The 20,048-nt window shown below is 51.9% G+C and overlaps 1 protein-coding gene across 1 annotated transcript; it reads left to right on the top strand.

Moving 5' to 3' along the window:
* Positions 1–1,666: 1,666 nt before the first annotated feature.
* Positions 1,667–19,429, top strand: LOC123055178 (uncharacterized). The gene is made up of 3 exons (XM_044479148.1): positions 1,667–1,956; positions 16,503–18,384; positions 18,521–19,429. Exons 1-3 carry the CDS (start codon positions 1,727–1,729, stop codon positions 19,214–19,216), a joined length of 2,808 nt encoding a protein of 935 aa, XP_044335083.1. The 5' UTR covers positions 1,667–1,726; the 3' UTR covers positions 19,217–19,429.
* The last annotated feature ends 619 nt before the right edge of the window (positions 19,430–20,048 follow it).

The raw sequence follows: 20,048 nt of genomic DNA, 5'->3' as shown, positions 1-20,048 counted from the left end.
TTTTTATAACCGATCTCGGTCCGAGTGTTTGAGGCAGGTTTGGGTGCCTGGCTGTAGATGCTCTATAAGCGTGCAAGATGAACGGATGACCCAGCTGCAGAGCAACCACAACCAGTCCAACACGAAATGTCGTGCCAACTTCTTATCCGAGGCTGGAGTGCCTTTTTAGGAGAACTTCTGGTTGTTTGCATGTGAGCACGCGGTTTCCCATGGCGTTCCGACCCTCTGCCCTCACCGTTCCCTCTTAAACTATTATCGTCGGCAAGCAAGCAAACATAGTCTAGCAAACCGAGCAGAAACCAGTTGACGGTTTGACTAGCAAACTGAAGAGAAACCACAAATCCGCCGTCCCACCATCACTACCGTTCCACGGACGAAGCCAAAGAAAAATCAGGACCGATGCTAGGCGTAAGCCGGCCCATAGCATCCAAATATAAGCCGCCTTAATAACCGTCCGATTGTGCATATAATAGCCGTTCATTTTGTCTCGCCATGCAGCGCCCAAGAGTGACGCTCCAAGCACGCCCATCAGCATGGAGGCAGCGGTTGCCATGCAACGGCCACGACGCCACTCGAGCTGCGGTACAACAAGTTCGTCGGAGCTGCGTTGTAAATGGACGTCACCGCCCGAGCTGCGATATAGCAAGGCCGCCGGAGCTGCGATGCAGCAAGGCCGCCGGAGTTGCGATGCAGCAGCAGCCGCCGCCGGAGCTGCGACGCAGCGGACGCGTCGCCGCCGGAGCTGCGAGGCCGCCGGAGCTACGATGCAGCAGCCGCCGCCGCCGCCGGAGCTGCGATGCAGCGTTCCTCGACGCCGCCGGAGCTGCAATGCAGCTACCGTCGAAGCTGCGATGCAGCGGTCCTCGACGCCGCCGGAGTTTCGGTGCAACGGTCCTCGATGCCACCAGCGAAATCCTATGACGAACCTGTGTCGCAGACTCGCAGCACCATGCGTGTTGCTATGCAGCTCCACCGGCGGTGAGACCCGGGTCGCAGCACGACGGGCGTTCCAAACAGCACGCCAACATGCACTGTAGCTCCGCCGACGGCACACAACACCATGGTCGTTGCCCTGCGTCTCCGCCGCCGACGCGCAACACCATGGCCGTTGCGTTGCAGCTCCTCCGCTCACCACCCACGTTGCAGCTCCGCCGTCGCCGTGCAGCGGCACGCCCGTTGAGTTGTAGCTCCACCGCCCACCGAAGGAGCAGCCCGCGCTCCTGCCTCACAGCGCCGAGCCCGCCTTGCAGAACTGCGACGGCTTATGCTGCGCCGCAACATCGACTTTGCAGCGCCGGTGGCCGGGATGGGAAGAAGCCGTGCTTCGTCCTCCTTGCATCGTCGGTGGCCGATGCGGTCTCGATGTTTCGTCACCGGGGGAGAAAGTGGGGGATACAAAAGAGAGAGCGGCTGTTGGGGAGATAAGGTGGAGAGAGCTCCGAACGATGCCGACCTCTTTGTGGTGGCCGGCCTTATGGGAGAGAGAGCCGAGAGGAAGAGGTTGGGGATAACAGAGGCGACATAGGTAGGAGACGAAGGAGACGAAAGGAAAAACGAGTGGCTGTTGGGGAGATAAGGTTGCGCGAGCGATGGGTGGGTCTGATAGAGACACATGGAGGACGCAACACGCGGCTTATTTTCTGAGAAATCAGTGGGATGAAAACAATACTTCAGTTGACATTATCTGGAGGAAACCGGAACGAGAAGTGGCAACTCCGATCCAGGCATGGGCGATGAACTTGAGGCTTTCTCAGAGGAGGAGCTTCGACGGCGGCCAGAAGTAAGGATCATCAACAAGTATGCGCTCACTGTAGCGTACATTAGATTTGCCCTGAAATCTATCGGGGCCCTGTTGCTTTTGTGGGCCACCGTCGTCCTCCTCGGCGGCTTCGTCTCGTCGCTGAAAAGGGTCGATTTTTGGTACCTGACCACCATCGCGTTCCTGCAGGCTGCCGGGTTAGTGTTTAGTATTCTGTTCTCAGTTCTGTGTATGCAACTTTTCTTATCCTTTTTCTGTTAAACTCATATTGTCGATATTAAGCGTGGCATAAGTTATGGCTCTTCAAGAATTAATAAATTTATTGATTGATAAATATCCCATCGGAAGGTATCCCTGCCGTCGTTAAGATTAACCAAAGCTAGCTATGAACACTGAAATTCCACGTACTAGTCAAAAGCACGAGTTGGCCTCCCGCTCCTAGCCCCTGGCCGCCGGCTATCGTGGCCGCGGCGGCCACCTTCTAGCCCTTCAACGGCGACCGCCCCACCTACCACCCATCTGTGTGTTCATCTCACCGTCTCTCTCGCCGGTCTCCACTTTGATAAAGGACAAGAGTTTGCTTTCTTTTTTTTTCTAGAAAATGAGGAAGACCCCCGCCTCTGCATCTGGGCGATGCATACATCCATTTTATTAATTATTAACACAAGACCTTACAAAATCATACAATAATAAGACTAAAGCCACTGTCTAAGCAACATCTATCGCTACTCCTATTCAGTTAATGAAGGGGCGCTGATAGTCTGGACCTAATACCAAACAGACCTCGTAGCCAAACCTAACATCTAAGACCTGAGGTCCTAATCAAGATGCCTGTCGGGTATGGGCACCCATCATTCTGGCGTGCTCCTCAACCAGGACACCTGCCGGGCATGAGGCCGCCGCAGCCACCTACCACGAATCCATATTCAGAGTTGTACTGTTGCATGTACCTTGTCCGGTCTAGCTGCCGCCGACGCCACCATGACGTCAGACAGCGTCAACCTCCTGCGCGAGTCCATCATCGCACATCAGACGCCTAATCTCCAGGGCGCCATGCCATCGAGATCCGAACCATCAATGTGTATGATGAAGCACCGCTCCTCCTCTTGTCACCTCCAGCCATCACTTGCTCCAAAATGATGCCCCCATGAGGGAAAGCGATACTAAGAACGCCATCATCGTCTGATCCGGGAGACCCAGATCTAGAGTTTTCCCCAGAGCATCCCGAGCCTGATGACGCCAACTGCAACGACGATGTCTCGACAAGGAAACGACATCAAAGACACCGCTATCGTCCGCCATGACCGTAGTCGGCGCGATTTTCATCGGCAGTTGCGCCACCGGGCGTACGCCGCCGGCCTCGCTGGTCTCTTCAACCGTAGCAAACTCCAAAACGATGCCCTGAAGAGGGACTACGACACAAAAGCACCGCCATCGCTCGATCCCATGGAGATCTAGTGTTTTCCCGGAGTTGCCTGAGTTGTCAAGGACCAGACAAGGATGGAATCCCGCAGATCCGTCCAGCAGCCGACGTGTTGCACTCGCCATCGTGCCGACCGTGACCTGAAGACCAAGCTCATGCATGGGCCCAGATCCGGCCGCGCCGCCGCCGATCTGGTCACGCCGCCGCCGTCCCTGGCGATCGTGGCGCCCTAGATCTTGAAGCCGCCTGCCATGGGGTATGGGATCGCCGGAGCGCCACGAGCCCACGCCGTGACGTCCGGCCACATGCCACACTCCATCCCGGGGGCGCCGGCCCATGCCAGCTCCTCACGAGCGGGAGGGCACCTAGTCCCCGCCGCCGCCGGCGCCCTAGGAAATTTTACCTTCAAGACGGAATTAGGCAATCCCTTAGTCATCACATCAGCAAACTGTTGCGACGTCGGCACGTGAAGACCCCAAACACGGCCAAGGGCAACCTGCTCGCGCACGATGTGAATATCGTCGCAATATGCTTCGTACGTCGATGGTGCACCGGGTAGGCGGGAAAGGTAGACCGCGCTGACTTATCGCAGTAGACAAGAGTGGCCTTATGAACATCACAAAGCAACTCCTGGAGCAGCTGACGGAGCCAAGAGCACTCGACCACGGCATTAGCCACGGCGTGATACTCTGCATCGGCGCTGGAGCGAAGACCGTGGGTTGCCGCTTCGATGACCAAGAGATCAACGTGGGCCCAAGGTAGACGAAGTAGCCTGACGTGGAGCGTCGAGTGTTGGGGCAACCAGCCCAGTCGGCATCAGAGTAGGCCACGAGGTCGGTGGAGACGGAGGCCGTTAGGATGAGTCCCAAAGACATGGTGTTGCGTATATAACGGAGAGTACGCTTCACGAAAGTCCAGTGAGAGTCACGCGGAGCGTGCATGTGGAGGCACACCTGCTGGACAGCGTACTGCAGGTCGGGTCGAGTCAGCGTCAGGTACTGTAAAGCACCGACGATGGAGCGATAGAACGCTGCATCGGACGCGAGAGACCCCTCCAGAGTAGAGACCTTCGTCTTCTTGTCGACATGGGTGGGCGCCGGCTTGCAGTTAAGCATACCGGCACGCTCCAGAATCTCGTGTGCGTACTTCTGCTGATGCAGAAAGAAGCCGCCAATCCGTCGGACCACCTTGATGCCGAGGAAGTAGTGCAGAGGCTCCAAGTCCTTGAGGGCGAACTCATCATGAAGACGAGCAGTCAGCCGCTGAAGGAGATCGGGGGCAGACGCCGTGAGGATGATGTCGTCGATGTAGAGCAGCAGATATGCAGTGTCGGCTCCCTGATGATACACGAAGAGTGAGGCATAGGAGTGAGTGGACCGAATCCCAGAGACTGCAGGAAGGCTGCGATACGCTGGTACCAGGCCCGAGGCGCCTGCTTCAACCCGTAAAGAGAATGGGAGAGCAAGCCCAGAAAGTCTGGGTGCTCGACGTCGACGAAGCCAGTGGGCTGCTCACAGTACACCTGCTCAGCAAGCTGGCCGTGCAAGAAGGCATTGGAGACATCCAACTGGTGCACAGGCCAGGCGTGCGAGACCGCTAACTGGAGAACGGCGTGGATCGTGCCCGGTTTAACAACCGGGGCGAAGGTGTCGGTGAAGTCCACGCCCGCATGTTGCCGAAATCCGCGAACCACCCACCGAGCCTTGTAGCGCTCGAGAGAACCGTCCGGGCGAGTCTTGTGGCGAAACACCCACTTGCCAGTGATGGTGTTGGCACGAGGGGGTCGCGGAACAAGCTGCCACGTGCTGTTGCGCTGTAAGGTGTCGAACTCCTCCTGCATCGCAGGTAGCCAATGGGGATCCCGAAGGGTAGCGCGAGCGGAGGTGGCGATGGGTGATGGCGTCGACGTCGAGGCGGCACACACATACTCGTCGGAGGAGTAGCGCGTGCTCGGCCGAACCACTCCTGCTCGGGCACGGGTCGTCATGCCGAGAGGCGAGTAGCCGGGCCAGCGGGGGCGGCAGGGGCCGCAGCAACGACGGGGGCGTCGGCGGCGATGGAGGCACCTGCGACGGCGTTGGGGGCCGCGACAGCGGCAGCCGAGTCGGCGACCGAGGAGGTGACGGGCGAGGAGGACGCCGAGCCCGTCACCGGGGTGGTGGCGCCAACCAGGGTGGCGGGCAGGGTACCCACCGGCTCAACCTCGTAGGAGGGAGACGGGGACCGAAAGGCCTGGCCAAACTCGACCTTTGGGGAGGGAGTCAAAAAACCGGGCGGCGATGGCAGGAGGCGCCGTGCCGGGGGGCTCCGGGGGGCGCCGCCGCGCATCGCTCCAAGAAGGGGGCCGGGCGCGGGGCCCGGCGCCAAAGCGGCCGAAGCCGGAGAGACCTGAAAAAAAGGAAACACCGTCTCGACAAAGTACACGTGCCTTGAGGTGTACACACGATGAGTGACAGGATCATAGCACTGGTAACTTTTGGTGTTAGGAGGGTAGCCAAGGAAAACGCATGGGACGGAACGTGGTGCGAGTTTGTGCGGCGTGGTGGACGCAGTGCTAGGATAACAGAGACACCCAAAGATGCGGAGACCATCATAGGACGGTGGTGTACCGAAGAGAAGGTGGTGAGGGGCGTAGTTCCATTGAGGACGACACGAACGAATGTTAACTAAAAGAGTGGAGGTGGCGAGAGCATCGGGCAGGTGGCGAGAGCATCGGGCCAAAACCGAGCAGGCACGTTAGAGTGAAAGAGTAACGTGCGAACACAGTCGTTAAGAGTGCGGAGAATGCGCTCGGCGCAGCTGTTTTGCTGTGAAGTGTAAGGGCAAGTCAGACGAAAGGTGGTGCCGTGAGAGGCGAGAAGTGTGCGAAGAGCGACGTTGTCAAACTCTCTTCCGTTATCAGTCTGGAGTGCGAGTATGGGGCGACCGAACTGGGTAATGACATAGGAATAAAAAGCGGTGAGTGTGGCTAAAGCATCGGATTTACGACGAAGAGGAAAAGTCAACACATAATGAGAATAATCATCTAAAATCACCAAGTAGTATAGATAGCCCGTGTTACTCGCAACGGGAGACGTCCAAACATCACTATGAAGTAATTGAAACGGAAAAGTGGAAACTGAAGTAGACGCACTAAACGGAAGACGAACGTGCTTGCCCAAATGACAAGCCTCACAAGTATGCTCGTCGAGCTTATTACATGAGAAATAAAAACTCCTAAGAATCTGACGCAAAACGGCGGAGTAGGGGTGGCCCAAGCGAGCATGCCAAAGATCGACGCCGGCGGCGAGAGCGAGGGGTGTGGAGGTGGATGCGCCGGCGTGCACGGGATAAAACTCATCAGGGCTATCACATCGGTGAAGCGGCATCCGGGTATGGGCGTCCTTCACAGGAAAACCAACACCGTCGAATTCAACAATAAGAGGATTCTCACGAGTAAGACGACGAAGGGAAACTAAACTAGTGACTAAGTCAGGAGAGACAAGGACATTAGACATAGTGATAGGTGTGGAACTAGAAGGAAAATTAGTGCTACCGACATGGGTGATAGGTAAAGAAGAACTGTTACCAACGGTGATATGAGTGGGTGTGTTAACTGGGGTGGAAGAGGATAGGTTACCGGGATGAGTTGTCATGTACGCAGTAGCACCCGAGTCCATGTACCAGTCGCCTCCACCGCCGTAGTTACTCGGCGATGGCGCCAAGTGTAGGGCGGCCAGGAGGGTGGGGTCCCACGGTGTAGGTACCGGCGGCGGCGGCTGGCCTTCATAGGGTGGCGCCTGAGCAGGCGCGCCGTAGCCACCGAGGGGTGGAGGAGAGCGGAGCACCGTAGGGCTGGTAGGGGCGCCGGGGAACTCTTGGTGGCCCGCGGGGCGGGGACCAAGAAGACCCAGTGCGGGGGCCCGTGGGATAGGCATGTGATAGGCATGGACAACGCCCGTCCACGGGAACTGCACAGCGGCCCACGGCAGGGGCGGCTGCTGGTAGCGGGGCGCTCCCTGCGCCCGGCGCCTGCTGCTGGCGGCGGCCCCCGTCGCCCCGCCGGTTGCACGGCCCCCGCCACGTTGCGGCTGCTGGGGAGGCGCGGGGGGCGCAGGCGGTGCGGGCGGCAGCGGGTAGTAGCCGTCCGGCGCGGGCTGATGAGGAGCGGACAGAGGAGTAGGGTGTCACGCCCAATATGCGATCCTATCCGAGAGGAACTCGAAGGTCCCACCAAGGATAGAGCTGCATATTTAAACGCTTTTGCAAAGTGGATATCATTACATCATACCATTACACAATAGCTGGGGATACATACAAAAGGCATACAATGCCGCATGAATACAACAACATCATCCACAAGTGCAACATCCAACTATGGATGAAACACAAAGAGAAACTCAAACGACATCCACCCTGCTAGCCCAGGCTGCCGACCAGGAACCTATCCCCTGAACGAAGAAGAAGCAGAAGAAGAACCCCAAGACAAGCATACATCGCTCTCACGTCATGATCATCGCATTACCTGTACCTGTAACTGTTGTTGTAGTAATCTGTGAGTCACGAGGACTCAGCAATCCCATTACCATGGGTATCAAGACTAGCAAAGCTTAATGGGTATGGAAAGAATAAGTGGTGAGGTTGCAGCAAGCGACTAAGCAATATATGGTGGCTAACTTACGAATACAAGAATGAGACGAGAAGCTATGCAAACGGTCGTCTTGCTAGTAATGATTAAGAAGTGATCCTGAACTACTTACGTTCAAACATAACACCACCGTGTTCTCTTCTCGACCCACTCGAAAAGAGACCATCACGATCACACACGCGGTTGGGTATTTTAGTTCAAATCTGGTGTCAAGTTCTCTACAACCGGATATTAAAAACTCCCATCTGCCACATAACCGCGGGCACGGCTTTCGAAAGATCAAACCCTGCAGGGTGTCCCAACTTAGCCCATTACAAGCTCACGATCCGCGGAGACAATCCTCCATCGCGGGACATCCGATCAGACTCGGGATCCCGGTGTATAAGACATTTCGACAATGGTAAAACAAAACCAGCAAAACAGCCCGAATGTGCCGACAAATCCCGATAGGAGTTGCACATATCTCGTTCTCAGGGAACACCGGATGAGACATCCTACGAGTAAAACCAACCCTCGAGTTTCCTTGAGGTGGCCCGCAGTCTACTCGGTTCGGACCAATACTCAGAGGAGCACTGGCCCAGGGGGGAGTTGATTAAGAAATACTAGGGGTCCAGAGAAAATCCCCTATTTAAGTTTTAGTTGTTATTAGGCAAATGGAAAACCAATATTGGGCCTTACTGGAAGAGTTTTATTCAAAGCGAACTGTCAATAGGGCCCCATACCCCTCACCGTGTTAGGGACATAAAATCAAGGAACATAACACCGGTATGACGGAAACTAGGGCGGCAAGAGTGAAACAGAACACCAGGCAAAAGGCCGATCCTTCCACCCTTTACCAAGTATATAGATGCATTAATTAAATAAGAGATACTGTGATATCCCAAAAATATCCATGTCCCAACATGGAACAACCTGCAACTGCACCTGCAACTAGCAACGCTATAACAAGGGCTGAGCAAAGCGGTAACATAGCCAAACAATGGTTTGCTAGGAAGGATGAAAAAGGTTAGAGGTTGTCATGGCAATTTCGGAGGCTTAATAAACAAGTGGTAGGTAGCGCGACATAGCGATAGCATCGAGACAACTAGCATAGCAATGATAGTAGTGAGATCCAAGGTAACGGTCATCTAGCCTGAAATCCCGCTGAGAAGAAGAATGATTCCATGAAGAAGATGATCGGGCGAAGACGAACCAAGCGTAGTCGAACGAATCCTCGCGATCGCAACAAAACAGGAACTATCGAGAAGAAGCACAATCGGAAAGAAGCAAACAACAAGGTAAACACACAACACATAAACATGGCATAATGCTCAACCAAGAATGATGCATGACAAGGCTACATGATGCTACTCATGGCAAGGGATGATGCATACAAGAACATCACATCAAAGCAAGTTTAAATGAGGCCGGAACAACATACAACAAATCCGGTAAGTCCCCATATGCAAATTTCGAAATTGGTCAGAACTGAATAACACATTATGTTCAAGATGTTAAATAGCAAGTTAAGATGCATCAAGATGATATACATGGTTTTCTAGTCAAGTTACATATAAAGTTCGTTTAATTCGGAGCTACGGCCTAGAAGATATGAGCAAAACAAGTTAAACATGGCATTGATACAAAATGCATCCAAACATCAAGCAAACACTCTTAAAACATGGATGCAATAAGATAATATTAAACTACATGCAATTCTAAGCAAGTTTCATATAGAGCATGCTCAAAACGGAGCAACGGTGCAACACATACACTCCAAACAAGTTTAAAGAACAAGCTGTCCAAAATAGCAAGTAGGCACTTTGCAATCATCAAAACAACATGCTACAGGAATCATAAGGGCACAAACTTGACATGCACTTCATCTACAGATAACATACTTCAAATATCACTAAGGTTCAGGTCCATAGGCATCAGGATTAAACCAATATGATCAATGCAAAAATGCAACTTTATAACACAGGGGCATATACATGAGCAGAGTTAATATGGTAACATGTTGTAGGCATGAAACAAAGATGCTACATAAACTATACATAGCAAATAAAGCCATGGCATTAAAGTACACATAACAAAGAGCAAATAACATCAAAGCATCATATACATATAGCTCATGGCTTAGTGAGAACGAACAAGACAAAATTGAATGTTGAAACAGTTTCAGCAAGTGTAAAACAGCAACATCAACATAGCATGTTTGCAAGCTTGGAACAAAGGTCATTTGAAGCCTAAAATTATCAAACTTGGCATGTGGACAAATAAATCATAGCATACTTAAAAACACGTAATTGGAGCATCTATAAAAGAGACATAGATTAATTAATATCAACCTCACAACATGGCATCATAAAGTTAACAGAAAACTGAAACATTATATAGGCATGTTCATGGCAATGAGAACATATGCTACAAGACATATATAAGGCATAAAATGGCATGGAATGGTAGAGCATAACATGTACATCAAAACATGTGAACTAAGTATCTCCAGATTATGCATGGATTAAATGATAGCATCCAATAAACATAGCAACATGATATAACAGATTCAGACTTGACAGCACGTTAACAGCGAGTAGCCCACTTCACAAATTTTTTTATGCTTCTAAAACATGTTGACATGATGCTCAAAATAAAATCACACAAAAATATATAAAAATGACAAAATGACAAATTATAACAGTTTTCAGCAGTTAACATCAGTAAGCACTTTTCCAACAGGGATTAAGATATCTACATGAACTCAAACAAGCAAACTAATGACACCAGCATGTAGAGCATGAAGAGTAGAACATGTGCATATAAAGACCATCATCATAGGATCAACAGGGACAAAGTTATAGCACTCACAAAACACATAAATGATGTTAACATGCAGCAGTTTTTCAGCAGTATATATCACTTAACAGTTTTGCAACGAAGATTAAGGCATGAATATTGACAGTAACATGCATGCGAACTACTCCATCATGAAGAACATCAAGTGATGAACGGTTTCATATATCATACACTCAAAACAGAGCAACATGCATGAAGTTATGACATGACAAAGTATACAACATGAGATGGAAATCTGGGGACTTGGTGGAAAATTATACCCTCCGAAAACTGGATGGGATGGAGCGGGATGGAGGGATCCGGGACGGGGACACGGCGTTTGGATGGATGGAGTGGTGGATCTGGTCCACCCGACCAGATCTGGCGAGGAGGCGGCGCTGGCGAGCTCCTCCGGCGATACGAGCGGCGGCCGGCGACGAGGAAGCGCGGACGCCGAGGCGGCGACTCCGGGGTGGCGGGCGGCGGCGAGGGGCTCGACGACCGGCGACGGGCGGCGATTCCGGCGGCGAACGGCGATGGGAGGAGGTGCGGCGGCGCGCGCGGCGGGCAGGCGGCGGCGCGGAAGGCAGGCGACGCGGACAGTTCGGGCCGGGGGGGCCCGATCCGGGCCCCGGCGGGCCACGGCGGATCGGTGGAGAGGAGGCCGGGCGGCGGCGAGGTGGCGGGACGCGGTTGGCTAAGGGGGCGGTGGCGGACGCTTTCGGCGCCGTCCGGACGTGTCCGGCGCGCGGAGGAAGAAGGAGAGCTAGGGTTTCACCCGTGATTTGAGGAGGGGGAGGTGTTTATATAGGTAGAGGAAGCTAGGAGAGTCCAAATGGGATGCGATTTTCGCCCACACGATCGTGATCCAACGACGGAGAGTATGGAGGGGGTTTAAATGGGCTAGTGGGCTGTTGTGGAGGGGTGCTGGGCTGCAAAGAGAAATGGGGATTTCGCGGTTACACGGTTAACCGTTAGGGCATCAAACGACCTCCAAATGAAACGAAATTTGACAGGCGGTCTACTGGTGATGTACTGAGACCACTCGTCAACTCTCGGCCCACTCCGAGAACATTTTTCTGCGGCTCACGGGACGAGATCTGGGAGGTGCGACGAGCGCATGCGAGTGTGTCTGGGCTCAGAACGGACAACGGAGAGAACTGGATGGACCCGGACGGATGCAAGTTTTGAAAAACATGCAGATGAAATGCAGAAGATGACATGGTAAAGTGTAACACGCAAGCAAATGACATGGCAACGACGGCGAATAACTGGAAGACACCTGGCGCATCGGTCTCGGGACGTTACACAGGGCCACCGCGGGTGCTGCCGGCGGCGAGAGCGGTGTTGTGGACCCGCTGCTTCAGCTTCGTCATCCGGTGTTCCTCAAGTTTGAGGTACGCGACGATGCACTGAAAAGTGGGATGCAACAGCAGGGTGAGGTTGGACGCCGCATTGTCGAAGTCCTCATTAAGACCGTCGGTGAGGGTGCTCAGCATGAGGTCGTCAGAGACCTTGGCGCCTATGTCGCGAAGCTCATCGGCGAGCATCTTGAGCCTCATGCAATACTCGTCGATGGTGGAGTTGTCCTGGTGACAGCCGAGGAACTCCTGCTGCAAGAAAACAAGGCGCTGAAGTTTGTTGTCAGTGAAGAGAGCGTTGATCTTGGCCCACACGTCGTAGGCATCGTCGTCCTCGGCGACGACCGTGTGGAAGATGTCCTTCGAGAGCGTCTGGTAGAACCAACGGATGATCGTGGCCTCGATGGCGGACCACTCCGGATCGCCGCGCATGTATGGTTTGTCCACGGAACCGTCGATGTGCTCGGTGAGATAGTACTCGCGGAAGATGAGGTTGAAGTAGGTCTTCCACGCGCGTGGTACGATGTGTTGGAGTTGTCGAGACGGATAGGGACCCGAGCCTCAATGTTGAGGTCACGGATGGCGGCGGCGGAGGGCTCGGGGCCGGCGAACGAGTTCGACGAGCGGGTGGTAGAGGAGCCGGGTGAAGACATGGCGATGCGCGCGTGGGTTGAGGGGCAGCGGCACGGTGGAGAGGCGGCGGCTGCGGGTCGGGGTTAAGGTTGGGAGGGGTGGAAAAGGCAGCGGCGGCGTGGAGAGCGGCGACTGAGGGGGTGCGGTGCTGCGGGAGGGAGGCAGCAGGGCGGAAGCGACGCAAGCGGGAGGGCGCAGTGGCGGCGATCGGTCGCGGCAAGGAAAGAGGAAGCAGGACGGCACAGGCGGCGGCGGCGCGACGGGAAAGAGGGGAGGGCGCGGCGGCGGCGTGGTGCGGCGGTGGTGGGGTGCGACGCGGAGGCGGCGGCGGCAAAACCCTAGGGTCGGACCGACCAAGATGATACCATGTAGAAGGGAAAGTTTGCAATGCAATTGACGTTATATTGATGAGGTGCTGGTGCACATATATATAATTACAAGGAAAGACCTCTACTTCAACTATACAAGACTAGGAGGTGGGCCACAACTCCAATATACATGTAACACAAAATACAACTCAACAAACTCCTCGATTCTGCCACCTTTGGTGGATATTCATCATTACGCTGCCGCTCAGAATTCCATTGCCCTGTGTCTCCAGTCCTCAGCTTTACTCGAGAACGCACAAACCTTCTACCCTCCTCCGACCACCCCACAGCCTGCCACCAGATTGCAATCTTCTCCGATGATGGCTTCGTTCCCACTCGACCCGGCACCTTTCATCCCACCCAATCATCAGCACATCGATGTTGAAGGGCCGCCTGCAAGGGTTCGTGTTCTGGCGGACACTGCACCCCCAACCCACGAAGATTAGGCTATACCAACAATAGTACCGATGCCAAATCTTCTAGTGTAGTTCAACACGATACGAGAGGTACTTACCGATCTTCTCACTGAAGTCAAGCACATGGGTTTCTTTGAGATTTTCCATGTCCATCTGAGCAAGCATATGTGAAACTGGACAACGTATTTGATAGGGATGAGCTTGTTAATAATAGCCCACACCAGTCCACTGACGTGCATGTCATCTTTGAGAAACACAACAAAGGCTTGAACTGGAGGAGGCTCACCCCAAATATAGAGGCATGGATTTTACTCTATGGATTTCCTTTTGATAGACGCAATATTCATGAAATCAATATTGTTGTCAGCAAGTTTGCTAAATTTGTCATGTGGGACAGAGTCCGTAGTACAAGAGCTAATATGATGGTGAAAGTCAGAGTTGAGGAACTCAAAGATATCCCTGGAGATGATTTTTAGTCTGATTATTTAACTGCATGGCATGAATATTTCATAAATTATAAATCATATAAAATTATTGTAAACATGGCATGAATACTTCATAAATTAAAGATATGTTGGAGACGTATGAGTGAACTACTCCCTCCTCGTCATGGAGACCGCCGAGATGATAAAGATGGCGATGATTTCCCCCTCTGGCAGGGTGCCAGAGAAGGCCTCCATATGAGATCGCTTCAGTATAGAGGCTTGCGGCGGCGGAGTGGAAGTTCTAGGTTTCTTTCTAGGGTTTTCTATATTTATAGGAATTTTCGGCGTTGGTTTCATGTAAAGGGGGCCCACGAGGAAGCGATAAGCCCGGTAGGCCCTCGCTATCCCCAGGGCACGCCTATTGGGCTTGTCGTGTCCTCGTGGCTCTTCTGGTCCTTCCACGAAGCTTCGGAGGTCTCTTATATTTCAAAAAAAATCACCAAAAAGTTTCAGCCCAATTTGAGACCTTTTATTTCTGCAAAAAAAACAACACAACGGTAGTTCTATAGAAAATAGCGTCAGTCCGAGTTAGTTCAATTTAAATCATACCAAAACCATACAAAATTATTGTAAACATGGTATGAATACTTCATAAATTATACTCCCTCAGTTCCAAAATAAGTGTCTCAACTTTGTACTAGCTCCAATACAAATTTGTACTAAGCTCAAGACACTTATTTTGGGACGGAGAGAGTAGATACATTGGAGACGTATCTGTATACCGAAAAAGGCTTTCACCCTGCTTTATATATAAAGCAACGAACCTCATACAACGAACCAAGAAGAGTTTAGAACTCTTCATTACTCAATTGGTTGCATCTGTTTGAGAACTGCTTTTCTGTAGTCTTTTTGTTACACTTTCTGACATAGATAGATTCCTCCTCTCCCCTTGTAACTACTCCTAACCATACTATGTAACAACTCTTTTAATAGAAAAAGTCAGTGAGGGAGCTCTCCTCACTGTCATTGTCCCTCAAAAAACGAACCTCATACAACCGAATCATACAACATACCACCCAAACAAACACACCCAAGGCAAGATACAAAGGCGCTAAGGATTAGCAACATGATCACCAAGCGAACGATAGATGTACAATAAGCACCACTACTAAGATGAGGGAGCTCTCCACCATGAAGCTAGAAGCTGACTGCCCGAACCATGAGGTCCAAGGAAATGCCTTCAAAAGGGACCAGACACCGGAGAGCCGCCGCCACCCGATTCAAGGGATCAAGATTTTCATTCGGAGTAACACGAAGGATCAAGACAGACCCCGATGGAGCCTACAAGAAGGGGCCAACGCTCCGGATGTCGCCATCATTGGTCTGGCCACAGTCAGAGGGGGATTTCACCCCGGCATACCACTCCACCTCCAATCAGGGTGTGCCCAGTCAAAGAAACCTGTCACACCACTGCCACCGACTGTCGATCCCCAGCCGCCCCTCCGCCCACGCTACCAAGGTTGCTAGGCCGCACCGAGCTATGAGTTCCGCCCACAAACATGGCAGCTCCCACCATAAAGACGCCTCCCTGCATCCCGACACCCCATCAGCCATTCAAAGGAACATACCTCCACCCACCAGCAGACCCCTACCAGCGTCTGAGCCGCCAGCGACCGGCATGCCTGGGTAGTTTGATTCGGAGGCAACTAGGCCAGGGAAAAAGGAGGGGAGCGGTGCGAGACCACAACGGGCACACCCCTGCGCCAGTGACAGGTGGCTAGACCACCCATCCCTCCTTCCAGCCTCCTCGCATTGCCCCTGCAACACTCCACCACAGCCTCCAGGTGATGTCCGCGAGGAGTAGGCCGAACACCCGCCTAAGGATGAGGGAGCCCGGTCGGCCGAGACCTGCCCCCAGAGACGACCATGGGAGGTGCCATGCCAAACCTTGCCACAATGAGCAAGCCGGTCGATGTCTTCCGCGCACACCGCAACAGACGCGCCCGACCTACCGGCTAGACGCCCCGCGCCATCCATGGGCGATGGAACGCGGATTTGGCTGAGCCAGATCATGTCGTGACCCCTACCACGGATGCGAGCGCGCCTGCGATGCCCACCATGCTGACGCCATGCGCCCGCCACCCTGCCGCCACGCCCCTCGCCAGCGCGACGGAACACTCGACACCGTCGGCCTGCGCCAACCGGCACCGAGCCAGAAGAGGAGAGCCCCGCTGCCGCCGACGCCGGTGGGCTTTGCCCGTCAGCGCGCTCCAGCGGCAGCGAGGAGGGTCGAGGGCCGGCAGCTAGGGTTTCCCTCGTCGCTCGTGGCAGGGGGGGGGGGGGGGGGGGGGGGGCGGGTGTATATGCAGTGTGTTTCATAGATCAGGTATAAACAAGCTTCTAAGCTCATCGATTTTAAGCCGACTGATAATTAGCAAAATTTAACTTGCTATGTGCAATTTGCCGCAAAAGTAGGCACAAACAGATTATAACCAAATAAATAAATGAGAAAAACAATTGGACAACCGGGATGGCTATAACCACCACAATACCAAGCATAATCTTCCCCGCCAAAAAGAAATACTAAAGATAACCTAGTTAGCTATCATTCTTTTTGTTTGCCAATCTTAATTTTCCGTTGACCTAATGTCCTGTTCTGATTGGAACACACAGGGTATTTGACGTGATGGGAGATGCTCGCTTTGCATTCTTTGAGGATTGGCTTGATTCGCTTATGCAGAATGTTGAGTCGTGTCATCTTGAGCATACCCAGTTGCGTATGAGACAATGGCTGAAAAGAAAATTACATATGCTAATAGATATCATTCTGATCGTGATATTTTTACCAGCGGTGTACTTTGCTCTTGCTGGGCCAGTTCTGTGCATTGTGCTATCGGCGATTCGCGTAGCAAACCAAGGCTATGGTATCGCCGACGGAGAAACAAGTAAAGCAAATTTGAATCGGGCGCTGGACTTATACTACTACGTATCTCTTGCTCACGGCACAATATGCTTATTGTGTATGCTCTCTGAAGTCACTGCTAATGAAGTCGTCGTAGTTTCTCTTTGGCTACGACATGGTTTCAGCCTCGACCTACTTGACGGATACTTGCGCGAAACCAAGCAGATGTGTGTACACAACCCCGCATCCATAATGAACTGGAATTTGATCACGTATGGTGCCAGCTTGCTAGATTCCCAATCACCGGAGGACTATGTGGCTGGAGGAAGGGTACTAACTATGCTGATTGATCAGGGTATGCCGTTATCTATAAGACGGCTGATGATCAGGTCACCGAGAGAAAGAATTCAGAAGCTGATTGGGACCCTTGCCTGGAGAAGCCCAGCCGAAAGAGAGATGAGATGGCTTGCAGCAAGGATCGTGGAGCATCTCGCCGCTGACATCAACCTTACTCACTTTCCAGGAGCACTAGAATGCATATCCTCCCTCTTTGACACCTCATGTCATAACAATGGTGATCAGGAAGCTCTTCATTTGCCTTTTGTAATTGGACATAGCAAGCAGAAGAGAAGGATAAGTTTGCTAGACAGAGTTGTTGCTGCTACACTGGAGGGTCTGCTTAATTCCAGGTCCTTTCAGCGTCAATTCCGTGTACAATTGATTCGCAGGTATGTCAGAAAGCAGCAGCACAACAGTGAGGATCTGGTCTTCCCAGGCTTAAGAATTCTAGAGAACCTGGCTCACGACACACATAACTGCACACTGATATACAACACCAAGGGTCTTCTTTCAAAAATAGTTGCACCTGTCAGCTCCAACGAATTTGTGCAAGATACCAAGAGCAGCGCTGCATGGACCAAGGTGGTAGACGGATCACTGAAAGTGGTGAGCCGGCTCATGAGTTCTTCGGGAAGCACTGGCATAAAGATGCACAGACTAATTGCGAACAATAGTAATGCAGTCAAAAACTTAGAGGCCATTCTGGACATGGATATGAAGAGCAAAAGTGGGATCATAAAGCTACAGACGCAAGCTCTAGAGGTTCTTACACAACTAACCTTGCACCATCCAGCAAGTACTTCTGCAGAAAAACTTATTAAGAAGGCGCTACACATCTTCCTTACCGCAGATTGGATGAGAGATTATTTGGAACACGAGAAAAGGAACATCGACCAACCAACTACAATCCAACAAAATATGTCATTAAGACCGTCAATGCGATCACGTTTGAGTAATCTTATTAAGAAGGCCAATGGAGCATGGGCGAGAGAGAAGATGGCCGAACAAGCCGCAAAAGAACGTGTGGAAAAAAAGATGAAAGAAGCTCAGGAAACTGCAATCCAGCATAAAGAAAAGGCTGGTGAAGCGTTGGCCAGGATATCCAGTGATTCAGAGGCTATCAAGAGCTTCACAGGAGGCAACAATGATGTCCTTGGTCTTACTGAATTGCTTGACTCCAATATTAAGACCATCAAATGCGAAATAAGTGCAACAGATAGTGTGGAAATAAAGATCAACACGGGCTGTCGTATTAGCGCAGCAATCATTTTGAAGCATTTGAGAAACTACGATAAGGAAACAACCTTACGCAAGGTATGCCTGAATGCATCCATGCCTTTTTTCTAATTAATTAAAGTAATCAAATTCCTTATAGAATCCACTACACGCCACAGGTTTTGGGCAATTACCTTCTTTGAGTTATAAAATAAAATTGCGTATATCATTGCAGGTACTTGCAGAATTAATTCCTATACAGGCAGAAGCGAGTAGCGCAAGCACGCCGCGGTGGTGTGGGCATGCCAACTCTTGCTCTTGCCTTGGGAACGGCATAGAAAACGGTGCCATCTCTTGTGTTATATCATTTGGAACCGGGGTGGCGGCTGGTTGCTTTCCAAAAAAACCAAGTGATGGTGAGCAAGACAAGCCTTCCGCTTCACTTAGCTACCACATCCAGCAGTGTTGGGAGAGGAGGCTCCAAGCTGAGCTGTTATCACTCGTCGCGGGGATCCTTGCAAATGGCAATTATAATTTTGCAGAAGTTTTAATATCGCCACCGGCTTCGGATAGCCTGCTGGAAGACTTTGTGATGAGGCTCAAGAAGATGGTGGAAGACAACTTATATGCCACCCCGGCATGCCTGGCAATACAGAAGCTCATCTGTGAGATGGTTACAGGATTTCTCCAACATGATGGATACGTCGAAGTGATCGACAAGCACAATATCGTTGCCACATTACTGGAGGCTTCAGAGGTGATGGACTGTCTTGAGAGCAGCATGCTTTTCTCTGGTGTCGATCATGACTGCCACGGGGTTCCTCTGAAGCCTCTTTCTTCTGTTCTCGCAAAAAATTCCGAAGATCTTTTGGCACAGAGGAAACAGGCTCTGGGCATCAACATTGTGCCTGTCAGTGCCGCAATACCGTGATTGCTGCATTACAGAGTATCTTTGCATATTAAAAGTACTGGAACGGGTATTGAATTCTCGATGTGATGTATGCTTGTAGTTTTTTCTTCTTTTGTTTCCTTTGCGGATTTGTGAGGCTTTGTAATAATAACTGGTGCGGTGGGCATCAACATTGTGCCTGCTGGCGTACCCATTCAGCTTGTAGCTGCCAATTAATGTCCTGTTGAATGTTTATGCAGGTCTCACTCACGTGCTACTTCTACTCAAACTTGCTTAATTTAATTTGTAGCTATCCAATGTTGACATATGAACTGGCAGAACTATCTTAAGTTGCAACTATCCGATGTTTTTCCTTCAGCAAGAAGTCAGGTGACACTTAGAACAAAACTGAACTTTTTATCCCTGTGGTCTGTGGACACTACACTTCGACGCCACAGCAACCTAACAGATATGAGGGGAGGGGCAGCCAATCGCTGCAGCGCATCAATAAGTTCAGAAGAGTAAAAGTCACTGGCAATCAGTCAATCAAGTTGGGGTTTGGACGCGACCCAGAGTAACGAACTGCAAACTGGACAGAGCAGATTCAGAGTGGATTGATGAAGCTTACATGCAGTCCGCATGCCGGCTCGAGCGAGCTGCTGCTGCTTCCCTACGCGCAGCCATGGTCCGCACCGGCCGGGGCGGACGGGCGCGCCGCTCGCCGCCGTCCGCCAATGTGGCGGTGATGGATCCCCCGCCACTCTGTACTCGCCACCGCTTTGAGAATCTTCTCATCGGCCTCTTCACGGCCAAGTTTTTTTTTTCTTTTTTTAGAAACTCTTCACGGCCTAGTTAGAAAAGGCTATCCATCATC

The sequence above is a fragment of the Triticum aestivum genome, chromosome 2D, assembly GCF_018294505.1.
Source record: "Triticum aestivum cultivar Chinese Spring chromosome 2D, IWGSC CS RefSeq v2.1, whole genome shotgun sequence".
NCBI lineage: Eukaryota > Viridiplantae > Streptophyta > Magnoliopsida > Poales > Poaceae > Triticum > Triticum aestivum.
This window is presented reverse-complemented; position numbering and strand designations above follow the sequence as displayed.